General features: G+C 61.3%; 1 protein-coding gene across 2 annotated transcripts in view; it reads left to right on the plus strand.

Annotated features, from left to right (window-relative positions):
• RGS12 (regulator of G protein signaling 12) overlaps positions 1-24,570 on the plus strand; it is an 83,887-nt gene extending 59,317 nt beyond the window's left edge. The window contains exons 4-16 of one of the 2 annotated variants that reach the window (XM_036275345.1): positions 8,561-8,730; positions 9,844-9,936; positions 10,527-10,670; positions 11,446-11,625; positions 11,823-11,976; positions 13,683-13,759; positions 15,463-15,654; positions 17,073-17,146; positions 17,626-17,752; positions 19,971-20,067; positions 21,973-22,043; positions 22,381-22,534; positions 23,941-24,570. In XM_036275345.1, the coding sequence (XP_036131238.1) occupies positions 8,561-8,730; positions 9,844-9,936; positions 10,527-10,670; positions 11,446-11,625; positions 11,823-11,976; positions 13,683-13,759; positions 15,463-15,654; positions 17,073-17,146; positions 17,626-17,752; positions 19,971-20,067; positions 21,973-22,043; positions 22,381-22,534; positions 23,941-24,422 (2,015 nt within the window). In that variant the 3' untranslated portion in view covers positions 24,423-24,570. The remainder of the gene's footprint in view (positions 1-8,560; positions 8,731-9,843; positions 9,937-10,526; positions 10,671-11,445; positions 11,626-11,822; positions 11,977-13,682; positions 13,760-15,462; positions 15,655-17,072; positions 17,147-17,625; positions 17,753-19,970; positions 20,068-21,972; positions 22,044-22,380; positions 22,535-23,940) is intronic. The other variant, XM_036275353.1, reaches the window with a different exon arrangement.
• Positions 24,571-25,775: the final 1,205 nt, after the last annotated feature.

Raw genomic sequence — 25,775 nt, forward strand, 5'->3', positions numbered from 1 at the left:
TCCACGCAGTTTCTGATGATTACTCACCAGGACAAAGATACGTTCAGAGATGAAATGTGCTAGATCGACTGTACACAGGAGACAAGAGCTCACAACTCTCATAACCTTACCAAGAGCGACAGATACTTGTTCTCCCCCTGCCGCTGCTGGCGCAGCAAACCCAGTCACCCAGGCAGAGCGCGGGGGCCTGGCCGTCGTCCTGGCACTTGTGCCCCGAGCACAGCGTGCGGCGGCTCCCGCCTGAATAATTCAGCGCCGCAGCAGCCGCCGCAGGTCTGCTGTGAATTATGCATGTGCGCTCTGTGCCTCTGTGCTGAGCGCGCTGTTGGTTTCCTCTTCCAGGTGAGCAGGGAGTCGTCTGCTGGAGCCTCTGCGTCCTGGAGAAAGTGCACTAACTTGCCTCCTTGGGGAGCGAGCTAAGGAACAATGTCTCTGTGTGTGGCCCGAGCCTTTGCCCGGGGCCCCGGGGGCTGTGCCGGCTGACCCTGGTATGGATTCAGAGGGGTGGTTTGCGGTGAATGGTTGGAAGTATTTGGTTAAATGGCATCACAGTGGCTCTTATCAGCTCTACCCAGGTAAAGTCCCTCGAGGTCTGTGCGCCTTGTGGTTGGCGGGGGCAGGCTGGCTGGTGCGGTCCTCAGGTATGTGTGCAGGGCTGAGTGTGGGCACAGGCGGGCCCACAACCCAGGAGGCACCCTGGGGTTGGGATGTAACGCTGCTTGATTTGAAGCTATGGTTGGGGTGAGATAGTCCGAGGGGACAACGTGGGATAAAGCCTCAGTTACAGAAGGGGCTCTAACGTTGCCTACCACGGCGCTGTTATCTGCAGCGGGCCACCTACGTGTGTCCGCCTGACATAAAGGGGTGGCCTTTCTGGTTTCAGCTAATCCAAAACAGACTCTAAAAACTTTCTCACTGGAAAAGTGTTCGTTTGACTCAACTGGTCAATTGAAAGAAAACCCACAACAGCAACAACAAAAACCAGGAAACGCTGTCTGCAGCTACACTGCCAGGTGGAGGGTGGGCGGGCTCTTCTGTGGGCGTCTCCCCTGGTTAGAGATCAGGTGCGTGGTCTTCCCACACTCCTGACGCCCGGAGTTGAGCAGGGGACGTCCCGCTCCTGGCCTTGGAGTTGGGTGGGAGTCCTGGCATTTGAACGAACTTCAGCTCATGTTCAAGGTGCGTCCTTTTCCACGTGTCAAGAACAGGCTGGAGCGAGCGCAGGCGGGTGCCCTGTGGGACTCAGACCCTGGGACTGGACCTCCAGGGGGAGGGCTTTCTCGTGGTGTGAGATCACAGGACAGGTGCCGGGATTTGTCTTCCGTGTGGGCAGCTCCTGCCTCAGCCTCCCTACAAGAACAGGCTGGAGCGAGCGCAGGCGGGTGCCCTGTGGGACTCAGACCCTGGGACTGGATCTCCAGGGGGAGGGCTTTCTCGTGGTGTGAGATCACAGGACAGGTGCCGGGATTTGTCTTCCGTGTGGGCAGCTCCTGCCTCAGCCTCCCTACAAGAACAGGCTGGAGCGAGCGCAGGCGGGTGCCCTGTGGGACTCAGACCCTGGGACTGGATCTCCAGGGGGAGGGCTTTCTCGTGGTGTGAGATCACAGGACAGGTGCCGGGATTTGTCTTCCGTGTGGGCAGCTCCTGCCTCAGCCTCCCTACAAGAACAGGCTGGAGCCAGCGCAGGCGGGTGCCCTGTGGGACTCAGACCCTGGGACTGGACCTCCAGGGGGAGGGCTTTCTCGTGTTGAGATCACAGGACAGGTGCTGGGATTTGTCTTCCGTGTGGGCAGCTCCTGCCTCAGCCTCCCTACAAGGGCCCCCGTGCCCCATGGCCTCCATGCCTTTGCAAGGACAGCCGGCGGGGGGTTTGCTTGGGGGTTGTGGAGGGGAAGAACCCTGTCCTGACGTGCTCTGTGCGGCGGTGTCTCACTGAGCCCTGACGGGCGCAGAGGGAATGGCCATCGGGCCTCGGGTGGCGTGTGGCCTGTCCTCCCCATCACTGTGTCTGCTGGCTCGTCTGTAAGCTTCCCTGCTTTTCGAGTTGAGGGCCAGGAAGTAGGCATGGGGTGTTTCTGTGAGAAGCAAAACAATGGGTAGGTGTGTTTCCAAGAGAGAAGGGACACTGGGCGGAGGGAGTGGGAACGCTCCCACTGTGGGATCAGGTGAGGGTGAGGATCCCGGGGGTGGGGGCGTCCACTTCTCACAGAGTGGACTGTCTCCTCCGTGGGGCCCCCACACTGCCGGCAAGAGAGGCAGACCCTTGTCACTCTGCTTGTTGTGTTGTCGGAATCCAAACACTTGTCACTTGGGAAATAAAAGCTCTGACGCCCTTGCTGGGTCAGCTGCTCTGTCTGAGGCTCGCGGCCAGTCTTCCTCTTCCTCCTCGGACCTCGCAGTCCAGGCCACCAGCACCCTCAGTGGCCTGTTGGGACAGAGCTCAGGACTGCCCTCCACATGTATGGGAAGAAGAAAAGTCCCTTCCCGACATTCCCCTGTGTATCCCTGTCCCCAGGGCACGAGCCACACTGCTCCTCGGCTGAGCCAAGTCTCTCCTGTCACAGGGCCTTTGCATGTTCTTGTCTCACCCCAGAAGGCGTTTCCTGCTTCCCTGGGGTCGGTTAATTTCTTCTGCCCATCCCTGCTCTCGGTTCAGCCTTCACTGCCTCAAGGAAAAGAAAAAGCCCCAGGACAAAGGTTTTGTTGCCACCATGAAGAGTGTTTTATTATTTTTGTTTGTTTGTTTGTTTTATCCTCACTGGAGGATTTACCTTCAGATAGAGCAGGAGGGAGAGAGGGAGGAAGAGAGAGAGAGAAACATCAATGTGAGAGAGACACATCGATTGGTTGCCACCCACACGACCCCAGCTGGAGCCGGGGTCAAACTGCAACTGAAGTACGCGCCCTTAGCGGGAATCGAACCCGGGCCTCTCTGGTCCTCAGGCTGACGCTCTAACTGCTGAGCCAAACCGGCCAGGGCCGTAGTGTTTTAAAATAGATTATTCATTTTGTGAACATACATACATGTATGTTTATCAACATACAAGGCACCAGGGCACCTTGACTCAGATGCTGCTGATGGCGACGTGGGTCTGTCAGCAGGTACAAGGGCTCGTGGTTTGCATCCACCTGTAGCTGATTGTGATGGAGCGGGACACGCCGTGTGGGGAGCCAGCTCCAGCCCTTACTGGCGACTGTCCATACTTTTCTTCCCTTTTTCTTTGATTTAATGAGCTTTTTCTTATTGACGTGTAGGTCCTTCTAAATATAAAGGAATTGAGTCCTTAGTCCTGTGTGTGTGTGTAATGTGTTACATACATTTCCCACGGTTTTTTTTGTTTTGTTTTTTAAATATTTGTATTGATTTTTTTTTTTATCTTCATCCGAGGACATTTTTTCATTTTTTGTTCAGATAGAGTGGGAGGGAGAGAGAGGAAGAGACAGAGAGAGAAACATCAACGTGAAAGGGACACATCGAGTGGCTGCCACCAGCACGAACAACCAGGGCCGGGGACAAACGTGACCCTAGCAGGAACCGAACCCAGGTCTCTCTGGACTGAAGGCGGACGCTCTAACCACTAAGCCAAACTGGCCAGGGCTGTATTGATTTTTTTAGAGAGAGAGGAAAGGAGAGAGAAACATCAGTGTGAGAGAGAACATCGGTTGGCTGCCTCCAGCACGCCCCCCACTGGGATCAGGCCCACAACCCGGGCATGTGCTCTGACCAGGAATCAAACCGGGACCTCTCTGTGCGCGGGTTGACGCCCAACCACCGAGCCACACTGGCCGGGCTCCCCATGGTTTCTTTTTTGTCCTTTGACTTAGCTCATGGTGTGTTTCCCATACAGAGATTTTATTTTGTATTTTATTGAGGCGTAATTGATGTACCTCCTAGCTCCTCCTAGATGTACAGTGAGGACTGGACATCTGTGCTGTAAATGGTTGTGCCGTGAGTCCAATGAGTATGGTGTGTCACCTCACACGTCCGCAGCCGTTTTTTTCTTGTGATGAGAACTTTTTAAAAAATTGATTGATTTTAGAGAGAGAGGAAGGGGAAGAGGGTGGGGGAGACACGGATTTGCTGTGCACTTGTTCGTGCACTCTGGCGAGGCCTGTGCGTGCCTGACTGAGCCAGCCCGCGCCCAGGCGTGTGAGGACGGCGCTCCAGCCACTGCGCCCCGGCCAGGGCCGAGGGGAGGACGGTCACGGTCTGTTCTCTTAGTGACTTTCAAATATGCAGCACAGTGTTACTAATGTAGTCTCCATGCTGTTCATGACATCCCAGGACGCATTCATTTCGTAACTGGAAGTTTCTACCTTTGGACCCCACCCCCCCACCTCTGGTAAGCACCAGGCCCTTGTCCATCGACTCTGCTGTCTTCTGTGGCTCTGGGCTTGTGTCGTCTGGCCCCTCACTCAGATACTTCAAAATAGGACCCCGTGTTTTTTCTCGAGTTTTCCTAATTTCCTCTCCACACGTAGTCTTGGTCCAGTGGGACTGACTGGAGTGTGTGGGGAGGACCCGGCTGCCTGTTCTTCTGACGCGGCCCCAGCTGTGACTGCGCCACGGAGCGAGTGGTCCAGCTGCGTGCTGCCCCGCGGCGTCTGCTTCTGACGAGGCCCCAGCTGTGACTGTGCCACGGAGCGAGGTGGTCGGCTGCGCGCTGCCCCCGCGGCGTCTGCTTCTGACGCGGCCCCAGCTGTGACTGCGCACGGAGCGAGTGGTCCGGCTGCGCGCTGCCCCGCGGCGTCTGCTTCTGACGCGCGGCCCCAGCTGTGACTGCGCCACGGAGCGAGTGGTCGGCTGCGTGCTGCCCCGCGGCGTCTGCTTCTGACGCGGCCCCAGCTGTGACTGCGCCACGGAGCGAGTGGTCGGCTGCGCGCTGCCCCGCGGCGTCTGCTTCTGACGCGGCCCCAGCTGTGACTGTGCCACGGAGCGAGTGGTCCGGCTGCGCGGCTGCCCGCGGCGTCTGCTTCTGACGCGGCCCCAGCTGTGACTGCGCCACGGAGCGAGTGGTCGGCTGCGCGCTGCCCCGCGGCGTCTGCTTCTGACGCGGCCCCAGCTGTGGACTGCGCCACGGAGCGAGTGGTCGGCTGCGCGCTGCCCCGCGGCGTCTGCTTCTGACGCGGCGCCCAGCTGTGACTGTGCCGGAGCGAGTGGTCCAGCTGCGCGCTGCCCCGCGGCGTCTTGCTTCTGACGCGGGCCCAAGCTGGACTGTGCCACGGAGCGAGTGGTCCGGCTGCGCGCTGCCCCGCGGCGTCTGCTTCTGACGCGGCCCCAGCTGTGACTGTGCCACGGAGCGAGTGGTCGGCTGCGTGCTGCCCCGCGGCGTCTGCTTCTGACGCGGCCCCAGCTGTGACTGTGCCACGGAGCGAGTGGTCCGGCTGCGCGCTGCCCCGCGGCGTCTGCTTCTGACGCGGCCCCAGCTGTGACTGTGCCACGGAGCGAGTGGTCCGGCTGCGCGCTGCCCCGCGGCGTCTGCTTCTGACGCCGGCCCCAGCTGTGACTGTGCCACGGAGCGAGTGGTCCGGCTGCGCGCTGCCCCGCGGCGTCTGCTTCTGACGCGGCCCCAGCTGTGACTGTGCCACGGAGCGAGTGGTCCGGCTGCGCGCTGCCCCGCGGCGTCTGCTTCTGACGCGGCCCCAGCTGTGACTGCGCCACGGAGCGAGTGGTCGGCTGCGCGCTGCCCCGCGACGTCTGCTTCTGACGCGGCCCCAGCTGTGACTGTGCCACGGAGCGAGTGGTCCAGCTGCGTGCTGCCCCGCGGCGTCTGCTTCTGCACCAGCCCGCCTCGCACTGTGAGGACCAGGGTGCGACGTAGCTGCTGTTAGATGGGGCTGGCCTTCGTGTCCCTGGTTTCGTTTTGTTTTTCCAGTGTTTCAGGGTTAGTTTTCCACATGAACTTTCTCACTCAGCTTGTCTGGTTTTCATAAGACATCTATTGGGAAGCGTATTGGGTTGTGTGTTAATTAGGGAGCATTGACGTCATGGTGTTTAGCTCCTCGATGCTCTGGTTACTGAGCAGACATCAAACGGAGAGGTGGGCTCGCCCAGGACACCCCAGAGAGCAATGTGTATGAGCGTGAGCGCACGCGGGGTCGCTGTGCCCTGCTGACTCATGGAGACATCCAGACCTGTGGAGAGTTCTCATGGGGTTTATCTGGGCCGAGCTGCAAGTGCTGGGGAGCAGGTCCTGGACGCCCCAGCAGGGGCACTTGCAGCGTCTTTGTGCATGTAGAATTCAGGAGGGTGTCGGGAGACGACGGGGGGGGGGGGGGGGCGGGGCACAAGGCCGCTCGGACTACAACATAGTCAAGACCAGGTGCACTCCTGGAGGGTGGTGAAGGCGCAGAGGAGGCCTGTGAACCGTGTGTTAGCACGAGGCCCAGGAACAGTGGGCAGGGCAGGCTCGAGGCAAAGACAGACCTTTCACTGAAGAAGTCAGAGGCTGGGGCGTGACTGCCCCCCGTGACCTGCCCAGTTAGGGACTCATGATCTGATCACCCTGTGAAGTGACTGTAGAAACCCTTTTCATCCACAAACCTGAACCCGAGAGATGGAGAGCTGCCCACATGGGGAAGTTCTGTGGGTGGGGATTCTTTCAGCCGGGCATTTCCCAGCACGGACCCTTGTCCGCTGCCCACCAGCGGGCGGTGCTGCTGTGAGTGTTTGTCGTGTGGCGGGCTCAGAGTCACAGCCGCCCTTGGGTCGTGGCTGAGCACTGGCGGCCACCGTCATCCAGTGTCTCATCCCCAGAGGAGCTGCATGGGGCTTAATGGGCCCCAAGGAAAGAGTAAGTGACCTCTGATCTCACGTGACTTCTTCCAAAATGTATTTGAATCTTTCTGTAGCAGTTTAAGTTATTTGCTTACTCTTTGACCTTCTGTTTTCCTTCTCATGTCTAAGTGCTCTCTGCACTTTGTAGGAAAAGTGGCTTCTAGTGAGCACATGGATCTGATGTGGCCAAGTCCCTGTGTCGCTTTCTTGGCCCTGAAGGCACCTGTGCCCTGGAGAGTGGGGTCTGTGCCCTGGCCCCCTGGCAGCCCTCGGCTCTGGGCTGCCTTCCTCTGGGGCGTGGGCATGGCGGCACAGTCCCCCCTCCACCCCGTTGTCAGCACGTCCTGGAGGGGTTCATCGGAAGGCGGGCGTCCATGCTGACCCATCGGAGGCTTGCAGAGCTTTGCTCATCCCACCCTTCACTAGTCTTCTCCCCTCTGGTCCCTCGTCACTGGCAAGATGCCTTTATTTAATTTATTTTTTAATCCTCTCCTGAGGATACTTTTCTATTTATCTTCAGATAGAGTGGGGAGGGAGGGGGAGAGAGAGAAACATTGATGTGAGAGACACATTGACTGGTTTCCTCCGCATGATGCGACCAGGGCCAGGATGAATTGCAACCAAGGTACGTGCCCTTGGCCGAAATCCACGACTCTTTGGTCTGCGGGCCAATGCTCTAACTGCTGAGCCAAACCAACCAGGGTGACAAGATGTCTTTAAATGGCGGGGCTGGAGCAGGAGCCAGTTCAATAGTGCCCTCGACTCCTCACCACGACAGCCGGAGGGCTAATTGCGCCACACGTGACCGGAACGCAGGCCGTGGGCAGACGAAAGGCCACGCAGAAACACGTGCAGTGAGCGCTGTTTCGTGGGGCAGCCTCGCACCACAAAGCCGTGCTGACAGGTCGACCGCAGCCTCGCCCACGCAGGTCTGGGGGCTCCCTGGTCCCGTCTCTCTGTCGTGGGACCTCGAAGGGCATGTCCCTCTTTCTGCCGGCCAGCCTCTGTCGCTTCCTCTCAGGTGTCACTGCCAGGCCTGCCCCCCGAGGACGGGACGTCCAGGCTACTCACTGGAGCTGGCGAGGGTGGCATGGGGAAGATGAGCCAGCAGCTCATGTGAAGATAACGGAACCACAGCTTGTTCTCAGTTCGAGTGAATTCTCTCTGTGTAGTGTTGCCCACGTGTTTGTTCCTCCTTTGCTTGAATAGCTTTGCATCTGTCATTACAGTTGGATTCAGTGTTGTATAGCTGCAGGTGTGTGCCTAGTAGTCAGACAGCTTTAGTGCCGCTTTATAGACTGCTCAGCAGCAACCTCCTGGGGCACGTGGCGTGTGCCGCCTCGGGGTGGCCTGTAATGAGCTGCCACACCGACACATGTGCCCAAGCGCTTTGCTCCGAGACCAGCCCGCCTGGTGCACAAAGCGCGCATGTGTGAGTGTGCGGCTTCCACGGTGACGTCCTGTCAAGCCTGGGAGGGAGTCCCAGGTCCTGCCTTCCACGCCCTGACCTCCTGCTCCATCGAGCCTCCTCCTCCCTCGGGAGCCCCTCAGGGGGCGGCCTTGTGCCTGGGTGTGGACGCCCCTTCTGCCGAGTGCACACCTCCGTGCAGCCGCCTGTCCCACACTCTGTCCCCTGTGCCTGGAACAACACTGGGCGCGTCTGGGGTGTTCGGTACGGTGCCTGGGTGCGTGTGTAGAGACGACACTGGGGAGAGCCCTGGGTCGCTGCCCGGGGGCAGGAGCGGGGACACCCTTGCAGGGGAGCTCTGTGCTGTCCCACAGAGCTGACCGGCGCCGACCTGAAGGACTGCGTGAGCAGCCACAGCCTGAGCAGCAACGCCAGCCTCCCGAGCGCACAGAGCTGCAGGCGCCTGCGGGACAGGAGGGCCGCCAGCTGGGCCGTGTCCTTTGAGCGCCTCCTGCAGGACCCCCTCGGCGTCCAGTACTTCTCTGTGAGTAGGGACGGGCTGCGGGCCCTGGGACGGTGGCAGCGGGGTCACCTTGCGGGCCCTGAGCAGCTCCACCACAAGTGCCTTCTCGCACTCAGGCCGAGGGCTAGGGGGGCGCTGGCTCAGCAGCAGGGTGTCTCCTAAATGCCTGAAGGCAGCCACAGGCCCGCTAGTCCCGCTGTGGGAGGAGGCTCAGCACAGACCCCCCTTCCCTGCGGCTTTAAGTATGTCTCTGCCCTCCGTAGACCATGCAGCCCCGCAGCCCCGTCTGTGAGAGGGGGAGCAGGGAGGGAACCAGCCCCCCAGCCCTATCTGTGAGAGGGGGGCAGGGGAGCAGGGAGGGAACCAGCCCCCCAGCCCCGTCTGTGAGAGGGGGGCAGGGGAGCAGGGAGGGAACCAGCCCCCCAGCCCCGTCAGTGAGAGGGGGGCCAGGGGAGCAGGGAGGGAACCAGCCCCCCAGCCCCGTCTGTGAGGGGAGCAGGGGAGCAGGGAGGGAACCAGCCCCCCAGCCCCATCTGTGAGACGGGGGCCAGGGGAGCAGGGAGGGAACCAACCCCCCAGCCCCGTCTGTGAGAGGGGGGCAGGGGAGCAGGAAGGGAACCAGCCCCCCAGCCCCGTCTGTGAGGGGAGCAGGGAGGGAACCAGCCCCCCAGCCCCGTCTGTGAGGGGGGCAGGGGAGCAGGGAGGGAACCAGTCCCCCAGCCCCGTCTGTGAGAGGGGGGCAGGGGAGCAGGGAGAGAACCAGCGCCCCAGCCCCCGGCTGTGAGAGGGGGGCAGGGGAGCAGGGAGGGAACCAGCCCCCCAGCCCGGGCTGTGAGAGGGGGGCAGGGGAGCAGGGAGGGAACCAGCCCCCCAGCCCGGGCTGTGAGAGGGGGGCAGGGGAGCAGGGAGGGAACCAGCCCCCCAGCCCGGGCTGTGAGAGGGGGGCAGGGGAGCAGGGAGGGAACCAGCCCCCTAGCCCCGGCTGTGAGAGGGGGGCAGGGGAGCAGGGAGGGAACCAGCCCCCCAGCCCCGTCTGTGAGGGGGGCAGGGGAGCAGGGAGGGAACCAGCCCCCGAGACGGCCCACGCGGCCTTCCCGGCCACGGTGCAAGCCTAACTGGCCGTGTTTTTTTCAGGACTTTCTGAGGAAAGAGTTTAGTGAAGAAAACATTTTATTCTGGCAGGCCTGTGAATATTTTAATCATGTTCCCGCACATGACAAAAAAGAGGTACGTTTCTTGGCGCCTGGGAAGTGGGCGGTCAGGGAGCAGGACGGTCACCAGCGCCTGTGAAAGCGCTCACCCCAAGCACCCCCAGAACAGGCTTCTCCGGAGACTGGCACTCAGTTGCCCAGGCACAGTCCACACAAGTGCCTGCAGCCAGCCCGGTGCCCGCAGCTGTGCCCTGCTCCGCGGAGGGGCAGCGACGGCCCCCTGGGGATGTCATGGCGTGGGAGGGGCAGATCAGCCTGGGCCTGGCCCACAGCAACCTGGGGCCCTCCTCCTGTCCTAGTGAGGCCACTTGTCAGTGTGTGACACCCAGGCTGCGCAGACCCAGTCCCCTCAGAGACCAGCTCTACGAAGCAGCACACGGACCTGCACATGGTCCCGAGGTGGCAGCGCGGCCCAAGGCTTTGGGCACATAACTGCCCACTGAGAACGTTCAGGGAGGGGCCCAGTCAGTGCCGGTCTCACACTGGCCTGTGCTTTTGTTTACTGCTCAAGCAAGCGGTAGTCCCAGGCCCCAGGAAACTGTTCGCAGCCGGGACCGTGGAGGGAGCCGTGGTCTGCATGTCCGGCTCACACACGTGTCCTGCCAGCTTTCCTACAGGGCCCGGGAGATCTTCAGTAAGTTCCTGTGCAGTAAAGCCACCACCCCGGTCAACATCGACAGCCAGGCCCAGCTGGCAGACGACATCCTCAGCGCCCCGCACCCCGACATGTTCAAGGAGCAGCAGCTCCAGGTGACTTCGTGCTTCCGTTTCCTGCAGGGACGCCGGCCAGGGCGTGGGGCCGAGGACTCAGGTCCCGGATAGTGGGCATCCAAGTACCCAGGCGGGGAGGGGAGGAGCCGGTCAGTGCCGATGGGGTGGAAGGAACCCGTCTTTCCCGCTGGGCTCAGGGGCCACCTGCAAATGACTGTCCGGTCATACTTTCACCTGTGCGCCTGTGTGAACCCAGGCTCGCGGTGCTGTGCGCGCAGCGTGCGCAGAAGTAGGTCACAGCCGTGAGTGCAGAGTGTATTCTTGTGTGATTATTTATTTGTATTATGTAAATTTACTCCTGCCCAGCCCTGTATATACATTTGGATTTCTTCAATTTTAGGACGTCACTGTGGTAAAACATGTGCCTCGGACCTAATGTGATTAAAGCGTGTGTCCCACAGGCCTTCCCAGAGGTCACTTCTGTTGCTGAGTCACAGGAGTAATGCGAACAAATGAGGGAGGGTTTCCACGCAGCCCTTGCTCCCTGCAGGTCGCACCCACTGTCCCCATCTCCTCGTGGTGCTGGCTTCCCAGAGAGCGTTGGGATTTGCCGGTTCTAAGTGTGATAAAGGAAAGATGGCGTGTAATGAGAAAGAGTATTCTGGGAAGGCACTCTGGGGCAGCTGGGTGGAGAAAATGGGCAAATAACATTTTTTCAGAATAGGGCCAGTAGGTGTCTGCAGGTCTCATGCCCTCGACCCTCAGGGCTGCTCCCTGTACTTCTGTGACCAGTTGTGTTGCATTTATTCCGCAGATTTTCAATCTGATGAAGTTCGATAGCTACACGCGCTTTCTGAAGTCCCCGCTGTACCAAGAGTGCATCCTGGCCGAGGTGGAGGGCCGCTCCCTCCCCGACCCCCAGCAGGTGCCCAGCAGCCCGGCCTCCAAGCACAGCGTCAGCTCGGACCACTCTAACGTGTCCACGCCAAAAAAGGTGCCCCCTGCCCTGCTCTGTCCGCAGTGAGCTGTGCCGTGTAGGGATGGAGCCGCTCGGGGGAGGGGCCCAGCTGCTGTCTCTGGCCGGCTGGAGGGACCTGTGCCGCCCTGCAGAGCAGCCAGCGCTTCCTCGCTGCCCCGTTTCGCTGTGCAGGCGACCTCGCGGCTCTAATAGGCTTTTCTGTTTGATGGCAGTTGACTGGAAAATCGCGATCAGGACGATCCCTGAATGAAGACGTGGGGGACGAGGACAGCGAGAAGAAACGGAAAGGAGTGTTTTTCTCCTGGTCCAGGACCAGGAGCACTGGGCGGTCCCAGAAGAAGAAGGACCACGGTGACCACACAAACGGTTTGTGGTGTGCAGGCCCCGCGGTCCACGGGCAGTGGGGACGTGCAGGCCAGCCAGAGGGGGCGGGGGCTTCAACTCTTCTGCACGCGCGCCGCCCCGCCTCCCTCCCTTCCCTCCTGCGCTCTTCTGGCTCAAGCAGTAACAGGTGCTCTTGGGAGAAAATTTGGAAAATACAACCAAGTACAAAAAGAAAATTCAAACACCTGCTACCTGCCCCCAGAGAGCCTCTGGTTTTTCTGCCCAGGCTTTCTTCCAGGCGTGCGCAGGGCCCTCTGGGGGTTAAATGTAGTGCCGTAGTTGGCAACCAAGCATTTTCCAAACCAGTTCGTATCACTGTAAACTTCAAAGGCCACCCATTCTAGATTGTTCCCCTTGGTTTCTTTCTCGTGTGTCACGGGGAAGCTGATGTGGCAGAGGCAGGCTGTCCCACCGCAGAGGAGCAGCCTTGGGGTCCTTGCTGGGTGCCGGCACCAGCCCAGCGGGCACTGGCAGGTCAGAACAGAAATGCCGTCAGGGAGGCAGAGCCGCCCAACCAGCTAGCGGATGCCCTGGAGGGAGGGGCTGGGAAGGGTTCTCTTTTCTGCAGTTTTAAGAATGGGAGTGCTCTCCAGGGAACAGCCCGAGAGCCCCAGCCTGTGCTCCTTGATCTGAGCCAGGCGGTGGCCCTCTGGAGAGACAGGCAGGGAGCACCGGGGAGGGAGGGAGGCAGGCGGAACAGCACGGGTGTGTGCCCTGAGTGGGCCGGGTGGGTGACAGGTGTGCATCTCACCTCCTCCGAGCCGCCTGCAGAGAAGGTCTCACCTCCCGTCTCACAGAAGGCGGCTGAGGCAGGGCCTGGGCCGGCGTTGGGGCCCTGGTCCCTGGTCCGTATGGGGATGGCTGTCAGCGGGCGTCCTGTATCAAGGACAGGCAGAGCGCTGGACTCGAGGAGACACCTGTGGGGTGGAAGCCATGTGGCAGGTGGGGCAGGGACCTCCAAGTGCCAGGGAGACGGGCAGTGATCGCCTCTTACAGTCTGTCCACCCGACAGGACCCACAGGCTGGGGCCCCCATGCCTCTTTAGAGAGCTTTAAATTCTGATTCCAGGGCACTGCCCAGGAATTCCGACTCGGTGGCCTGGGAGTCTGTTGCTTTGGGAAGGTGGTCGGCCCCGCCATGGCCCCCGGCCCGGCACAGCCGCACAACTGGGGAACAGGTCCCATGTTGAGTTTTCATGGTTCTCGGCTCAGCGCAAGGTCAGCAAGGTCTGTTAGTCACAGCGGTGGTGTGGTTGTCGGCTCACCGGGGGTCTTTGCAGGAAGACATGACACGAGCCAGAGGCAAAGGTGCAGTGCCGGCTGGCACTCACTGCTGTCCACAGGGGACAGTTCTGTTCAGGCCCAGGAACCACAAGCTGGATAAAGATGTCGGATGAAGGGAAGGGAGGTCCGCCCAGGAGCCAGCAGGAGTCCGGGTGGGGCGGAGGTGGGCCGGGCCCCACGGAGCAGCGTCTCTGTGGCTGGGGTGGCCCCTTGGCTGAGCAGCGCTGAGGAGCAGCAGGTCGCAGATCAGTCCCGGGAGGGGCAGCGCCTCGGAAAGCCTTCTCCATCTGCCTGTGTGCGTCGTCCAGCATGAGGGAGTGAGGGTCGGGACCGTGACACAAGTGGTCTGTGTGGAGTGAGGACGCGTGCAACCATTTGATTGAGTCACTGTGTTTCCCCGTCAAGCCCCCCTGCACGCCAACGGAGGCCTGGGCCGCAGGGAGTCACAGGGCTCCGTGTCCTCTGCCGGGAGCCTGGACCTGGTAAGTCCCCGCCTGCCCTGGGCCCCAAGACCCCCGATCCCTGAAGCCACAGGTGCACATGTAGCGAGTGCTCTGCAGACGGCTCAGGTGTCAGACGGGAGGGTTCCTCGCGCACTGACACTGTCTGGGTCATTTCTGAAATCTGTTCTCGTTCAGTCACCGTGTTTGTTTTTGTTTTTTTAATCCTCACCTGAGGATATTTTTCTCTTTTCTCTTTAGATAGAGTGGGAGGGAGGGAGAGAGAGAAACATCAAGGTGAGAGGGACACATCAGTGGTTGCCTCCGGAGGCACCCCGACCAGGGTCTGCGGGCCGACGCTCCAGCCACTGAGCCAAACCTGCCAGGGCAGTCACCATTTTGTTTTTTTTACAAAAATTTGTTTTTTTTAATCGATTTTAGAGAGAGAGATAGAAACAATGATGAGAGAGAACATAGATTGGCCACCTCCTGCATGCCCCCCACTGGGGATCAGGCCCACAACCTGGGCATGTGCCCTGACTGGGAATCGAACCTGCGACCTCCTGGTGCAGGGTCGACGCTCAACCACTGAGCCACACTGGCTGGGCAGTCACCTTTTTTTTTTTAACTTGAACAATGAAAAGCGTTGAAGGCTGGGGCTTTGTCCACGCCTCCCTGTTTGAATACCCACCACCCCAGACATTTGTGTTCGTGGGGCCAACTAGAGGGACCCTCCTCCAGCCCAGCCCCTCGCAAGCCGCCTCCATCCTCACACCCTGCTAATCTGGGTGTCTGGTTGCTGTTCTCCCCAGTTCCCCGTGAGGCAAGGGCAGGGGGGGGCCTGGGCAGGACCTGCCGGCGTTCCGCATCCCGGGCACGTGGGCATGTCGCGCAGCAGCCTGCAGAACGCGTCCTTCTTCCTGTGAGGGCTGGCCCGAGCCCGTCAGTCGTTGCTCCTGACACACCACCCAGGCTCGGGTTCAACGCACTTGCGTCTGTGGGAAAAGGGACAGTCGGGCCATTTTGCAATCATTTGACCACCCACAAAGTAGTTTTCTGAATGATGTTTAGGTAAGAGACCGTCAGTGTCCCGAGGAGGGCTGGCAGAAGTGGCCGGTGGGCCAGCCCTACATTAGGATGTGTGCAGGGAGCCTTTCTGGGGAGGGAGCGAGACTGACTGACCCAGAGGAGGCGTCAGGAGAGCTGAAGTTCTGCTGCACGGCCCTCTCCCCCTCCCAGCTCCTTCCTCGGGCTGACTTGCTGCCCAGGAGTTCAGTCTGTTCCCTGAGGCCTGGTCCTGGGAGGCTGGGCGGGACGGGCCAGGGAGATGGACAGAAGCAGCAGAGGGGCCCCCGACGGGGTGGACCTTGGCCCTATGTGATCCAGATCACCTCGTGGTCCCTGTCCCATGGACTGAAGTGGGCCAGGGCGGCTCAGGGTTGCAGAGTGGTGTCTGTGGGCTTCAGAGACTGACCCGTCTGCTTCTGGGTCGGGCAGGCCATGACAGGCCCCGAAGACAGCAGCCGAAGGGCCTGTCCTGTCCAGGAGAGCTCAGTCAGTATGGCCTCGTGAGCGTCTGCGCTCCGAGACAGGCAGGGTCGTCAGCAGTGTCCGGTCAGGAGAGCAGTCGTGGCTGGCCCTGTGCTGAGTGATAGTCCCGCATCTCTGGAGCTGGGTGTGGGCCTCAGCCCTCCTCGGGGAGCCCGCAGCTCCCCGCCACCCAGCGCCGATCTCTTGCTCCCCAGTCAGAGGCCTGCAGGACCTTGGCGCCCGAGAAGGCCAAGGCCGCGTACTGCTGCGTCCAGCTCCCCGACGGGACGTCCTGCACGGTGCTCGTCAAGGCAGGGCTGCCCATCAAGGAGGTTCTGTCCGGGCTCTGCGAGCGACATGGCATCAACGGTGCTGCTGTGGACCTCTTCCTGGTGGGCGGAGACAAGGTACTGGGCCCAGAGCACCCTCCGGGCCCTTCTTGTGGGAGGACCTGGCCTGTGGGGACCTGCCCTGTAGGAGGACCAGCCCTGTGGGGACCTGACCTGTGGGGACCTGGCCTGTGGGGACCTGCCCTGTAGGAGGACCAGCCCTGTGGGGACCTGGCCTGTGGGGACCTGACCTGTGGGGACCTGGCCTGTGGGGACCTGCCCTGTAGGAGGACCAGCCCTGTGGGGACCTGACCTGTGGGGACCTGGCCTGTGGGGACCTGCCCTGTAGGAGGACCAGCCCTGTGGGGACCTGGCCTGTGGTGACCTGCCCTGTAGGAGGACCAGCCCTGTGGGGATCTGACCTGTGGGGACCTGCCCTGTAGGAGGACCAGCCCTGTGGGGACCTGGCCTGTGGGGACCTGGCCTGTGGGGACCTGGCCTGTGGGGTCCTGCCCTGTAGGAGGACCAGCCCTGTGGGGACCTGGCCTGTGGGGTCCTGCCCTGTAGGAGGACCAGCCCTGTGGGGATCTGGCCTGTGGGGATCTGCCCTGTAGGAGGACCAGCCCTGTGGGGACCTGGCCTGTGGGGACCTGCCCTGTAGGAGGACCAGCCCTGTGGGGACCTGGCCTGTGGGGACCTGCCCTGTAGGAGGACCAGCCCTGTGGGGACCTGGCCTGTGGGGACCTGGCCTGTGGGGACCTGCCCTGTAGGAGGACCAGCCCTGTGGGGACCTGCCCTGTGGAGACCTGCCCTGTAGGAGGACCAGCCCTGTGGGGACCTGGCCTGTGGGGACCTGGCCTGTGGGGTCCTGCCCTGTAGGAGGACCAGCCCTGTGGGGACCTGGCCTGTGGGGACCTGACCTGTAGGAGGACCAGCCCTGTGGGGACCTGACCTGTGGGGACCTGGCCTGTGGGGACCTGACCTGTAGGAGGACCAGCCCTGTGGGGACCTGGCCTGTGGGGACCTGCCCTGTAGGAGGACCAGCCCTGTGGGGACCTGGCCTGTGGGGACCTGCCCTGTAGGAGGACCAGCCCTGTGGGGACCTGCCCTGTGGGGAGCTGGCCTGTGGGGACCTGCCCTGTAGGAGGACCAGCCCTGTGGGGACCTGCCCTGTAGGAGGACCAGCCCTGTGGGGACCTGCCCTGTGGGGAGCTGGCCTGTGGGGACCTGGCCTGTGGGGAACCGGCTAATCTGTCTTGTTAACTGAACCTGCCTGGTTACTTGCCCTCTTGGCCGCAGTGTTAGGCCCTGGCGGCCGACCTCTGCTCCCTGTCTAGGCAGTTTGCGGGAGGCTGCCCGAAGGGTGGGCCCGCAGTGCTGCTCTGGGTGTGTCTGCCACTGCTCCTCCTCTGCGCAGCCGTGTCCGCTGCAGGCTGGACGCACTGCCGGCCACTCCCGCTCTGATCCTGCCTCTTTGTTCCTTCCTGTGTCCAAAGCCTCTGGTGCTACACCAAGACAGCGGCATCCTGGCGTCCAGAGACCTGCGCCTAGAAAAGCGGACTTTGTTTCGGTGAGAAAGTGGCTGCCCTTCCCATCAGGTTCTCTGAGCCACAGAGTGTCCTGCAACTGTCCCTGCAGCCTCTGCTCTGCTGAGTGGTTGCTGGGAAAGGGATTCCGGTCCCATCATGAACCTGGGGCAGGGGGGCAGCTGCACACAGTCCCTGGAGCCCAGGGGCCGGAGGGTCACTCTCCCTCCCTGTCCCATGACCACAGTGGGTTACTCCAGGGTGGGCAGGCTGGCAGGAGAGCTGGCCATCCTGCGGGGGCAGGGTTTTCCCTGCTGGTGTGACAGCCCCATTCAGCCCCACAGGAAACCTCCGAGAAGCCCCCTGTCAGCTCCCTTCCACAGTCAGAGCCTGGGGCCAAATCGGGTGGCCCCGGGGCACTAAGGCGGCCCGTGGGTGCCACACTGTTCTGCTCAAGAATTTCTAAGTGAAGGTCGACATAGATTTGTAGTGGATGTGTTCATGTTTCTCCCTCTCTGACAAGGCTGGATCTGGTTCCCATTAACCGGTCAGTGGGACTCAAGGCCAAGCCCACCAAGCCCGTCACGGAAGTGCTGCGGCCCGTGGTGGCCAAGTATGGCCTGCACCTGAACGAGCTGGTGGCCAGGCTGGTGAGTGACTGGGGGCCTGCGGTGTGACCCTGAGCTCAGAGCCGGTTTGCAGGGGTGGAGCTGCAGTGCACCAGGCAGAGCAGCTGCGACTGTCCTCAGCTCCTCCCCACGCCGGCCTGGGTGGGAGGGTGCCGCCTCCACCCCCCACTCTCATCCTACGGAGTGGAAATGCTCGTTTATTTATACCTTGGTCATTCCCAAACGGATTGCGGTTGGTATTTGAGATGTGGTTTGGGGCCAGGGAAACCAAAATGAGAAACAAACAAAAACCTCTGAAATGTGCTGACCGTTTTTGCAAGTCTGAGCAGACAGCAGGGACCGGGGTGCCTCCACCCCCGCACCCTGAGCTGCTAGGCAGGCGGAGTCGGCCGCCTGGGCGCATCCCCATTAAAGGTCCCAGTCGTCATGTCCTCTTGGCGGCTCTGACAGTCCCTCCGGCGTTTCCAAGCTGCTGGATTGTGGCTGGAAGGGAAGCGGGGCTGGGCGAGAGCCGGTTCTGTCGCTGTGCAGGGCGTGTGCAGGGACCGCCTGGTCGGCAGGCTGTGGCCCAGGGCCCGGCCATCCTGCAGTCGCTGTGTCCAGCTCACTGCACCCGCTTGCTTCTGTCGTGGTGACTTAGGATGGTTTGCCTCGCAGGCTCGTCTTTTTAGAAATAAACTGTTATCAGAGCTATGGTTTCAGATATTTTCAGCATTTTAATTTCCTCTGACACCAGCCCTAAAATTGTTCAAGACCTTTGGTGTGAGAGAGAGGACTGTGTGAAATTATTTACAGATGTCCTGGGGTCGCCCACGATCTCCTCCCTTGCTCGGCAGGGGACAGTGCCATCCTCGAAGCCAGACATGCTGGGGCTCCCTGTTCTCCCTCTGTTGAGATCCCAAGCCATTGCTTAACCCTCTCTGCCTCAGTTTCCCTGTCTGTAAAATGTCGTGGGACTTCCAGGCTGGCGGGTGTCAGGGCTTCCGGCTGTAGATTCCTGTGGAGGGTGTGGCACCTGTGGCTTTGCCGTGGGCGCACCAGCTGGTCCCTGTCACCCGTGTGTCCACTTGAGCCGGAACGGCGTGAGAAGCAGGGCCCTGGTGGCCATGGTGGCCTCCTGTCCGGGCCAGGCTCGGGCCATGGCCTCCTTCAGGGAGCTGGCAGGCAGTGCCCGGCGTGGCCTTTGGTCACTTTCACTGTTCTGTCAGGGAATTTGAGAAGCCAAGCGCCAAGTTCAGGTTTCTTTTTTTCAATCCTCACCCGAGAATATTTTTCCATTGATTTTGAGATAGAGTAGGAGGGAGGGAGAGAAACATCGATTGGCTGCCTCCCGCATGACCCTGACCAGGGCCAGGGACAAACTGCAGCTGAGGTACGTGCCCCTGACTGGAATCGTCCTGTGACTCTGGGCAGTGGGCCCATGCTCTAACTGCTGAGCAACCGGCCAGGGCTCAGATTTTTTTATTTTTATTTTTTAATTTATTTTTATTTTCATTGATTTTACAGAGAGGAAGGGAGAGAAAGGGATAGAAACATCGATGAGAGAGAACATTGATTGGCTGCCTCCTGCATGCCCCCCACCAGGGACCTGGCCCACAACCTGGACATGTGTCCTGGCCTGGAATCGAACCAGCAACCCCTGTTGCAAGGTCAACGCTCATCCACTGAGCCACATGGCCCGGTGGGCTCAGGTTTCTTTGTAAACAGTGGGGAGGGTCCTGAATAGCAGGTGGTCTCCCCCCACCCCTCCCACGTCTCACCTCAGCCCGGCCCGAGTCGCTGCCTGTGCATCCTTGTCCGTGGTGGGTGGCCTCTGCGGCCGCTTTCACGTCCCAGTAGTATGCGGTCAGTGGCTGGGACCGTGGCCCCTCGGCCAGACCTTCGTGCACTTGCCTCCGCGTTCAGGGGCTAAGCCTGTGGGCCGAGGCTGCGGCCGCGCTCGCCAGCACTTTCTCCCTGCGCCTGGGCTTTAACCGGGAGGCCAAACTGCTCCTCCAGTGACAGCAGCAGCTCCTCCACCGGACCCTCAGCCCCCACTCCAGCACGCGGCTCGCGGTCTCGGTGCTCCATGCCCAAGTCTGCGCCAGCGCCGGGCCTTCGGGCTGAGGCAGCCTGGCCAAGCTGGCAGGACCCAGGGTCTGGAGTGTGACTCCGAAGCCTGGGCCAGTCTCGCTGTCCGCAGCTGGACAGCAGGGAGCTGCTCCGCGTGAATGACTCAGTGTGCCACCTTGGTCTCTAGAGTGGAGAGAAGGAGCCCCTGGACCTCGGCGCCCCCATATCGAGTCTGGACGGACAGCGGGTCATCTTGGAGGAGAAGGACCCCTCCAGAGGGAAAGGTGGGCGAGGCCCTGACACTCGGTCCCCTTCTCACTGCCTCCTGAAGGCCCAGCCCACTGCCCACCGCGCGGGGGCTCCCTCTACCGCCCCCCCACGGCGCGGGGGCTCCCTCTACCGCCCCCCCCACCGCACGGGGCTCCCTCTACCGCCCCCCCACCGCGCGGGGGCTCCCTCCACCGCCCCCCCCACACCAAGTGGGGGCTCCCTCTCCGCCCCCCCACACACCGCGCGGGGTCTCCCTCTACCGCCCCCACCACCATGCGGGGGCTCCCTCCACCGCCCCCCACACACACCGCGCGGGGGCTCCCTCTACCGCCCCCACCACCACGCGGGGGCTCCCTCCACCGCCCCCCCCACACACCGCGCGGGGGATTTCTCTCCACCCCCCCCCACCACGCGGGGGCTCCCTCGCCGCCCCCCACCGCAGAGCAGTGGCAGAGCACAGGCGCCTAGGCGTCGCAGGGCCTGGACTGTCGGGCCCCTGACGGGGGGGGGGGGGGGGGGGAAGCATCGGACTGGAAGCAGGAGGGCCTTGCTCTGGGAGCTGTGCCCTCCCGAGGGCTGAGCCCTCCCTGAGCCCCTCCTCTCGGGTGACAGGCCCTGTGGTCTGCTGCCCCAGTGCGGCTCCCAGGTGCTGGGTGCTGGGTGCGGGAGGCTCTGAGGAGCTGTTCCTGGCGGCTTCCCTGTGACATGGCCTCGTGGGGGGGTGTCTGTGTCCCATTGTTTCCTGGGGGGGAGCATATGGGTCACCAGACTCTTTCAGGGAGGTGCTGCTGCCTGGGCCACATCCTGCCCTGAGGCACTGGGGTCCTGCAGCCAGTGCCTGCCTCCCCGACCCCCTTCCAGGTGGGGGCAGTGGGGAGGCGTCTCCTGGAGAGCTTTCTGCACCACCTGCTGATCACCTGGGCGCAGAGGTGACTGCAAGGAGCTGCCTGAGGCCCGCAGGGCTGAGGACCAGAGGATGTCTGGGGCTGGCTCGCCCTGCAACGCCCTCCCCTCGGGTGACCTGTGGTGGTGGACTGGCGGTGCCAGTCCTCCTGGGGCCCTGCGCTGCTCCTCCTCTTGTGAAAGCGGAGGCCTTCCTGGGCCAGCCTTGGTCTAGAGCAGTGGTTCTCACCCCTCCTAAAGCCTGGACCCTCTGATACAGCGCCTCCTGTTGTGTGTGGGCGCATGTGCATGTGGGCGGAGCCGCCTGGAGACGGACAGAGGGGCGGTGTCTCCGTTCCTAAGACCATCGGAAATATGTGTTTCTGATGGTCTTAGGCGACCCCTGTGAAAGAGTTGTTTGACCCCCAAAGGGGTCACAACCCACAGATTGAGAACCGCTGCTCTAGAGAATGCCCCCCCACCCCGGCCTGCTCAGGGCCCCACCCAGCCAGGCCCCAGGCTGCTCGGCGTGGGCTGAACACCAGATGATGTCTGGGCTGGCAGCAGGTGCAGGCCGGGCATTGGAGCAGCTGCTGGGCAGAGCGACCCTTCCTCCAGCCCAGTCGGGCCAGAGAGATGGGCTTGGGCTGTGTGGGCCCTGGAGGCCAGACTGCAGCCCTGACTTGGGCCAATATTGTATTGAAAATATGCGACTCTACTTGCTAGAGACTATTCATGCCGAATAGTCCATGAAACAAGGTTTCCAATTGCCTCACCTCCAAAACATCCCCGAAAATATGGCCAAGCCCCCATGTGGTCTCCCCTCCACACACTCAGTGTGTCCTGCCCCCGGCAGAGGCAGGGGAGACCTGTCCTGTCCCTGCTCCTGCACCGGGCGTTTGGCTGGATGTGCAGATTGGATAAGGGGACATCACGCCTTTGTCTCTCCAGCTTTGCTCTCAAGATTGTATGAACGTGATTACATTGCAGTGTTCTCTGTCATTCTAAAGCTCGTCTCATCTGCTCATTGTCCACAGATAAACAGAAAGGGACACCGGTCAAACAGAATACAGCTGGGAACTCCAGCTCCAGAAATTTCTCGGCTACGGTAATTCCCCCGCCCGGCCTGCATGGCGTGCCTGCTCCCCGCGCCCAGCCACATGCTCCCCAGCGAGTCTGTGTATCGCCCTCTGGTGCACGCCGCTCTCTGCTTGGGCTGGCAGCACCTCTTGGTGTCCTCTCGCCCCCTCTGGGCCTGCTCCCGGGGCCTGTGACCTGCCAGCCCACCCCCGTGCTGGGCACGGAGCCTTGGGCTCTGTAGTGGGTCTGTCGTGACCGCTCCCTGCGAGCGAGGCCGCGTGTCAGAGGCCCTCCCTGTCTAACTGAACTGTGTGCTGCCCTGTGTCTGAATTGTGAGTAGAACTTTGACTTTCCTTCTGATGCAGGGAGAGGAGAGAACACTAGGCAAGTCTAATTCTATTAAAATAAAAGGAGAAAATGGAAAAAATGCTAGGGATCCCCGGCTTTCAAAGAGAGAAGAATCTATTGCAAAGATTGGGAAAAAAAAATATCAGAAAATTAATTTGGACGAAGCAGAGGGTATGTGTACTTTTTAAACTTGCACATTTTTAGTGAATACAATGTCAGTTTTCTAGTACAGTCATTAGGACTCTGTGTGTGTGTGTGACATCGGAGTGACTGTCATCCCTGTCACATGAGCGTGTACTCCCCCGGGTCAGTCTGGGCTGTCAGTGTAACTTGACTAAAACCCTAGTTTTCAAACCGCGAGCTGGGCCCTTAGGAGTCAGGGAGTCCCCTGGGGGTGGCAGTGGGGGGAGGGCAGCACAGTGGTCCTGGCAGGGTTGGAGGCTTGTGTATGTCCGAGGGTCTCAACAACAGGGAGGGCCCTCTGCGTTGACCTTCAGGCCTGCCAGGCTGCACCTGCCTGGGCCTGCCTGCAGGAGGCACCCAAGAGACCCAGAGGGAGGGATGGTCTCCTTTATGGACACATCTTTTTCTTCCAAAAACTTCTAACAAAGAAACGCATGAAAAGCAGCATGAAAACTAACACTGTTGCTGTGCTCTGGAGTTTAGTCCAGAGGGGTCTTCCTGTCTGCAGTCACAGCTCCCTGTGCAGGCCACCCCGGGACCATTAGCGCACCTCCCTCACCCGCCTTGGCACCGGGCAGAGGGAAACGCCCGCTCGGAGGCTGGTGCATCTCTGAGAGGGGTTAGGATTTGCGATTTTAACGTCCCACCCTTGTTCAAGAACTGAGTGTCGTTTGAATGCTAGAGAGCTCAGTTTAGGCACTTTGTCCTCTGATGGTGACCTTGCGTTAAAATGTAAAAGCCCTCCAGGTAAGGAAAGGGGTCCTGGAGGAGCCCGCGGGGAGGCTGGGGGTGTGTGGCAGGCCGTGGCGGGTGCCGGGGAGGTGGGAGGCCCAGAGGGGCCGTGGGGCTCAGGCGGGGGTGGGGGGTGGGGGGTGGAGGGCTCGGCACTGCTCTCGGGCTCGTCAGGACCACCCCATATACACGGGTGACTCCAGAGGCCTTAAATTTTGGGTGCCACCACCAAGGGCCCTCTTCACCCACTGCCCCTCCTGGTCGCAGCGGGTTCACCTTGCCCCTGGCTCTGTCGTGCGGAAGCATCTGTGGGTCACTCCCTTCGTCCTGGGCGGGACCCAGTGCTGGGTGCACGGTCCCTGGCGCAGCAGACAGCAGGCCCTGCGGCATGCCTGCTGCAGCCGTGCTGGTCACGGTGGGGGCGCCTCGGATCCGGGCTTCACACAGCGCAGTGTCCAGGGAGGCGGGGGCTGTGTTTGATGGTTCGGGAAGCCTGGGCCTCCCACAGTGCTGTGGGCAGAGGTGCTGGAGACGCAGGGGCCTGGCCACCGCGCTGAGGGCAATGGGGTGGAGACGAGAACTTCCCAGATGTGCACTTTTGCTGTGGGTGCCCGAGTGAGAAAATCTCTAAAACTTGTTCGATACCGGTTTTCTTCCAATAGCGTTTTTTGAGCTTATTTCCAAAGCTCAGAGCAACAGAGCAGACGACCAGCGTGGGCTGCTGAGGAAGGAGGATCTGGTGCTGCCGGAGTTCCTGCGCCTGCCTCCCAGCCCCACAGAGCTGGGCCTGCCCTGCCAGACCGCCGCCGCCAGCCCGGGCCAGCAGAGGGCGCCCCGGCCCCGAGAGCCCTGGGGGCCTGCGCGAGACCACCCCGACAGCCCAGGGACGAGCCCCAGCTCAGCTGACAGCCCACCTTTCTGCACCCCCACAACTCCCAAGACGCCCACGCCCCATGTGCAGGAATCGGAGGCTGGGGGCGTCCAGACCGTGGAGGGCGAACATGTGGCCGACCTGACGCTCACTGGGGAGGGGGACATCAGCAGCCCCAACAGCACTTTGTTGCCGCCACCCCCCACCCCACAGGACTCGGCTGGACCTCCCAGACCAGGTACTTCCAGGCTTGATACCCCTGCTCACCTTTGACTCTTTGCCACTCCACTGTCCGCCCTGGGGATGTCCACCCAGGAAAGTCCACCTGGTCCCCAATAAAAAAAGACACAGCTGTGGTAGCTCGATCCTCTGCCCCGACCGTCTGTGTAACGTGGCTTTCCCACAGCACCGCCCCCTCCACCATAGTCACCGTGGGCTGCCTCGGCCTTGGCTGCAAGGAGGGAGTCAGGCGGCAGTGAGGTCAGTTGTGGTCAGGACGGGTCACGGAGGTGTTCCGAGCAGGTGTGCCCGGGTCGTGAGAGCAGGCGGGCCCTCTCCTCAACAGCCTCCCTCGGTTCTGGGGATTTCCGAAAGTGTTTGCGTTACTTTTAAAACGCGGACAGCTGGCATTGTTAGTGTTTGTCTCAAGCCTGGAAAAAAGCACTTATCTTGAGAAGTAAAGAGAGCCCGGTGATCCAGGAGGACCGTGCTCTCGGAACCAGAGCCCAGCCGGGAGGGCAGTGCTGTGTGCCCAGCACGGCCCAGGGCCCAGGGCCCGGAGGGATTTCCAGGGGTGCCTGACCTGGGATAGTCACGGGCGTTTCTCTGAACTCTGGAAGTGGAGTTCGGTGTGACTTGGTGAAGGGCATGGCTGGCGGCGGGGACGTTCCCAGGAGCCACCCCTGCTCGAGGGTGAAGCGAGGCTCCTGGTCCTGCCAGAGGGACTTCCGGGCGCAGCTCTGCTCCGACCTGCCGCACTAGTGCCATGACCCGTGTGTCTGCGTCCCCACCCCACCCGCCATGCGGACGAGGAGCCTTTTCAGTGTACACTCTGAAAGAGGCTGCCCTTCCCAGCACACACGCTGTGGTGCACAGACACTCCAGTCGAGATCTGCTGTGGTGGCCACGGACGTCCCTTTGCTTGGCCCTGTCCAGGGTCCTGCCCGGGCCCTGCAGCCGCACCTGGAGGGGCTGGGGAGCACTGTCTCTGCTCCATGCGTGTGCACGCCCTGCACATGCAGGACGTGCGCCATGGGGCGGCCCTCCGCCTTCGCGCCCAGGCAGCGCCACTGCGAGGCCGGGAGGAGCCTGGCGTGTGCATGCGCGTTGCATTCCCCACACCGCAGCGACGTCCCCGCGCACCTGTGTAGTGTCACCCGTCTGAGTCTGTGTCCTTCCAAGAGGAATAAATGCCAGAGCTCATCACTGGACTGGACTAAAACTTTCTTTTTTCACTTCAATATTTATTTTCACTTTAGCAAACTACAGGTGTACTTTACTTTAGGGAAAATATGACACATTTTTAGGGACTCCAGTGGGTTCACCTTAATATAATGGCTTTTAAAAATAGACCCTTCGGCCCTGGCTGGTCTGCTCAGCAGCTAGCATTGGCACGCAGACCAGAGA

The sequence above is a fragment of the Molossus molossus genome, unplaced genomic scaffold (assembly GCF_014108415.1).
Source record: "Molossus molossus isolate mMolMol1 unplaced genomic scaffold, mMolMol1.p scaffold_m16_p_1, whole genome shotgun sequence".
Classification (NCBI taxonomy): domain Eukaryota; kingdom Metazoa; phylum Chordata; class Mammalia; order Chiroptera; family Molossidae; genus Molossus; species Molossus molossus.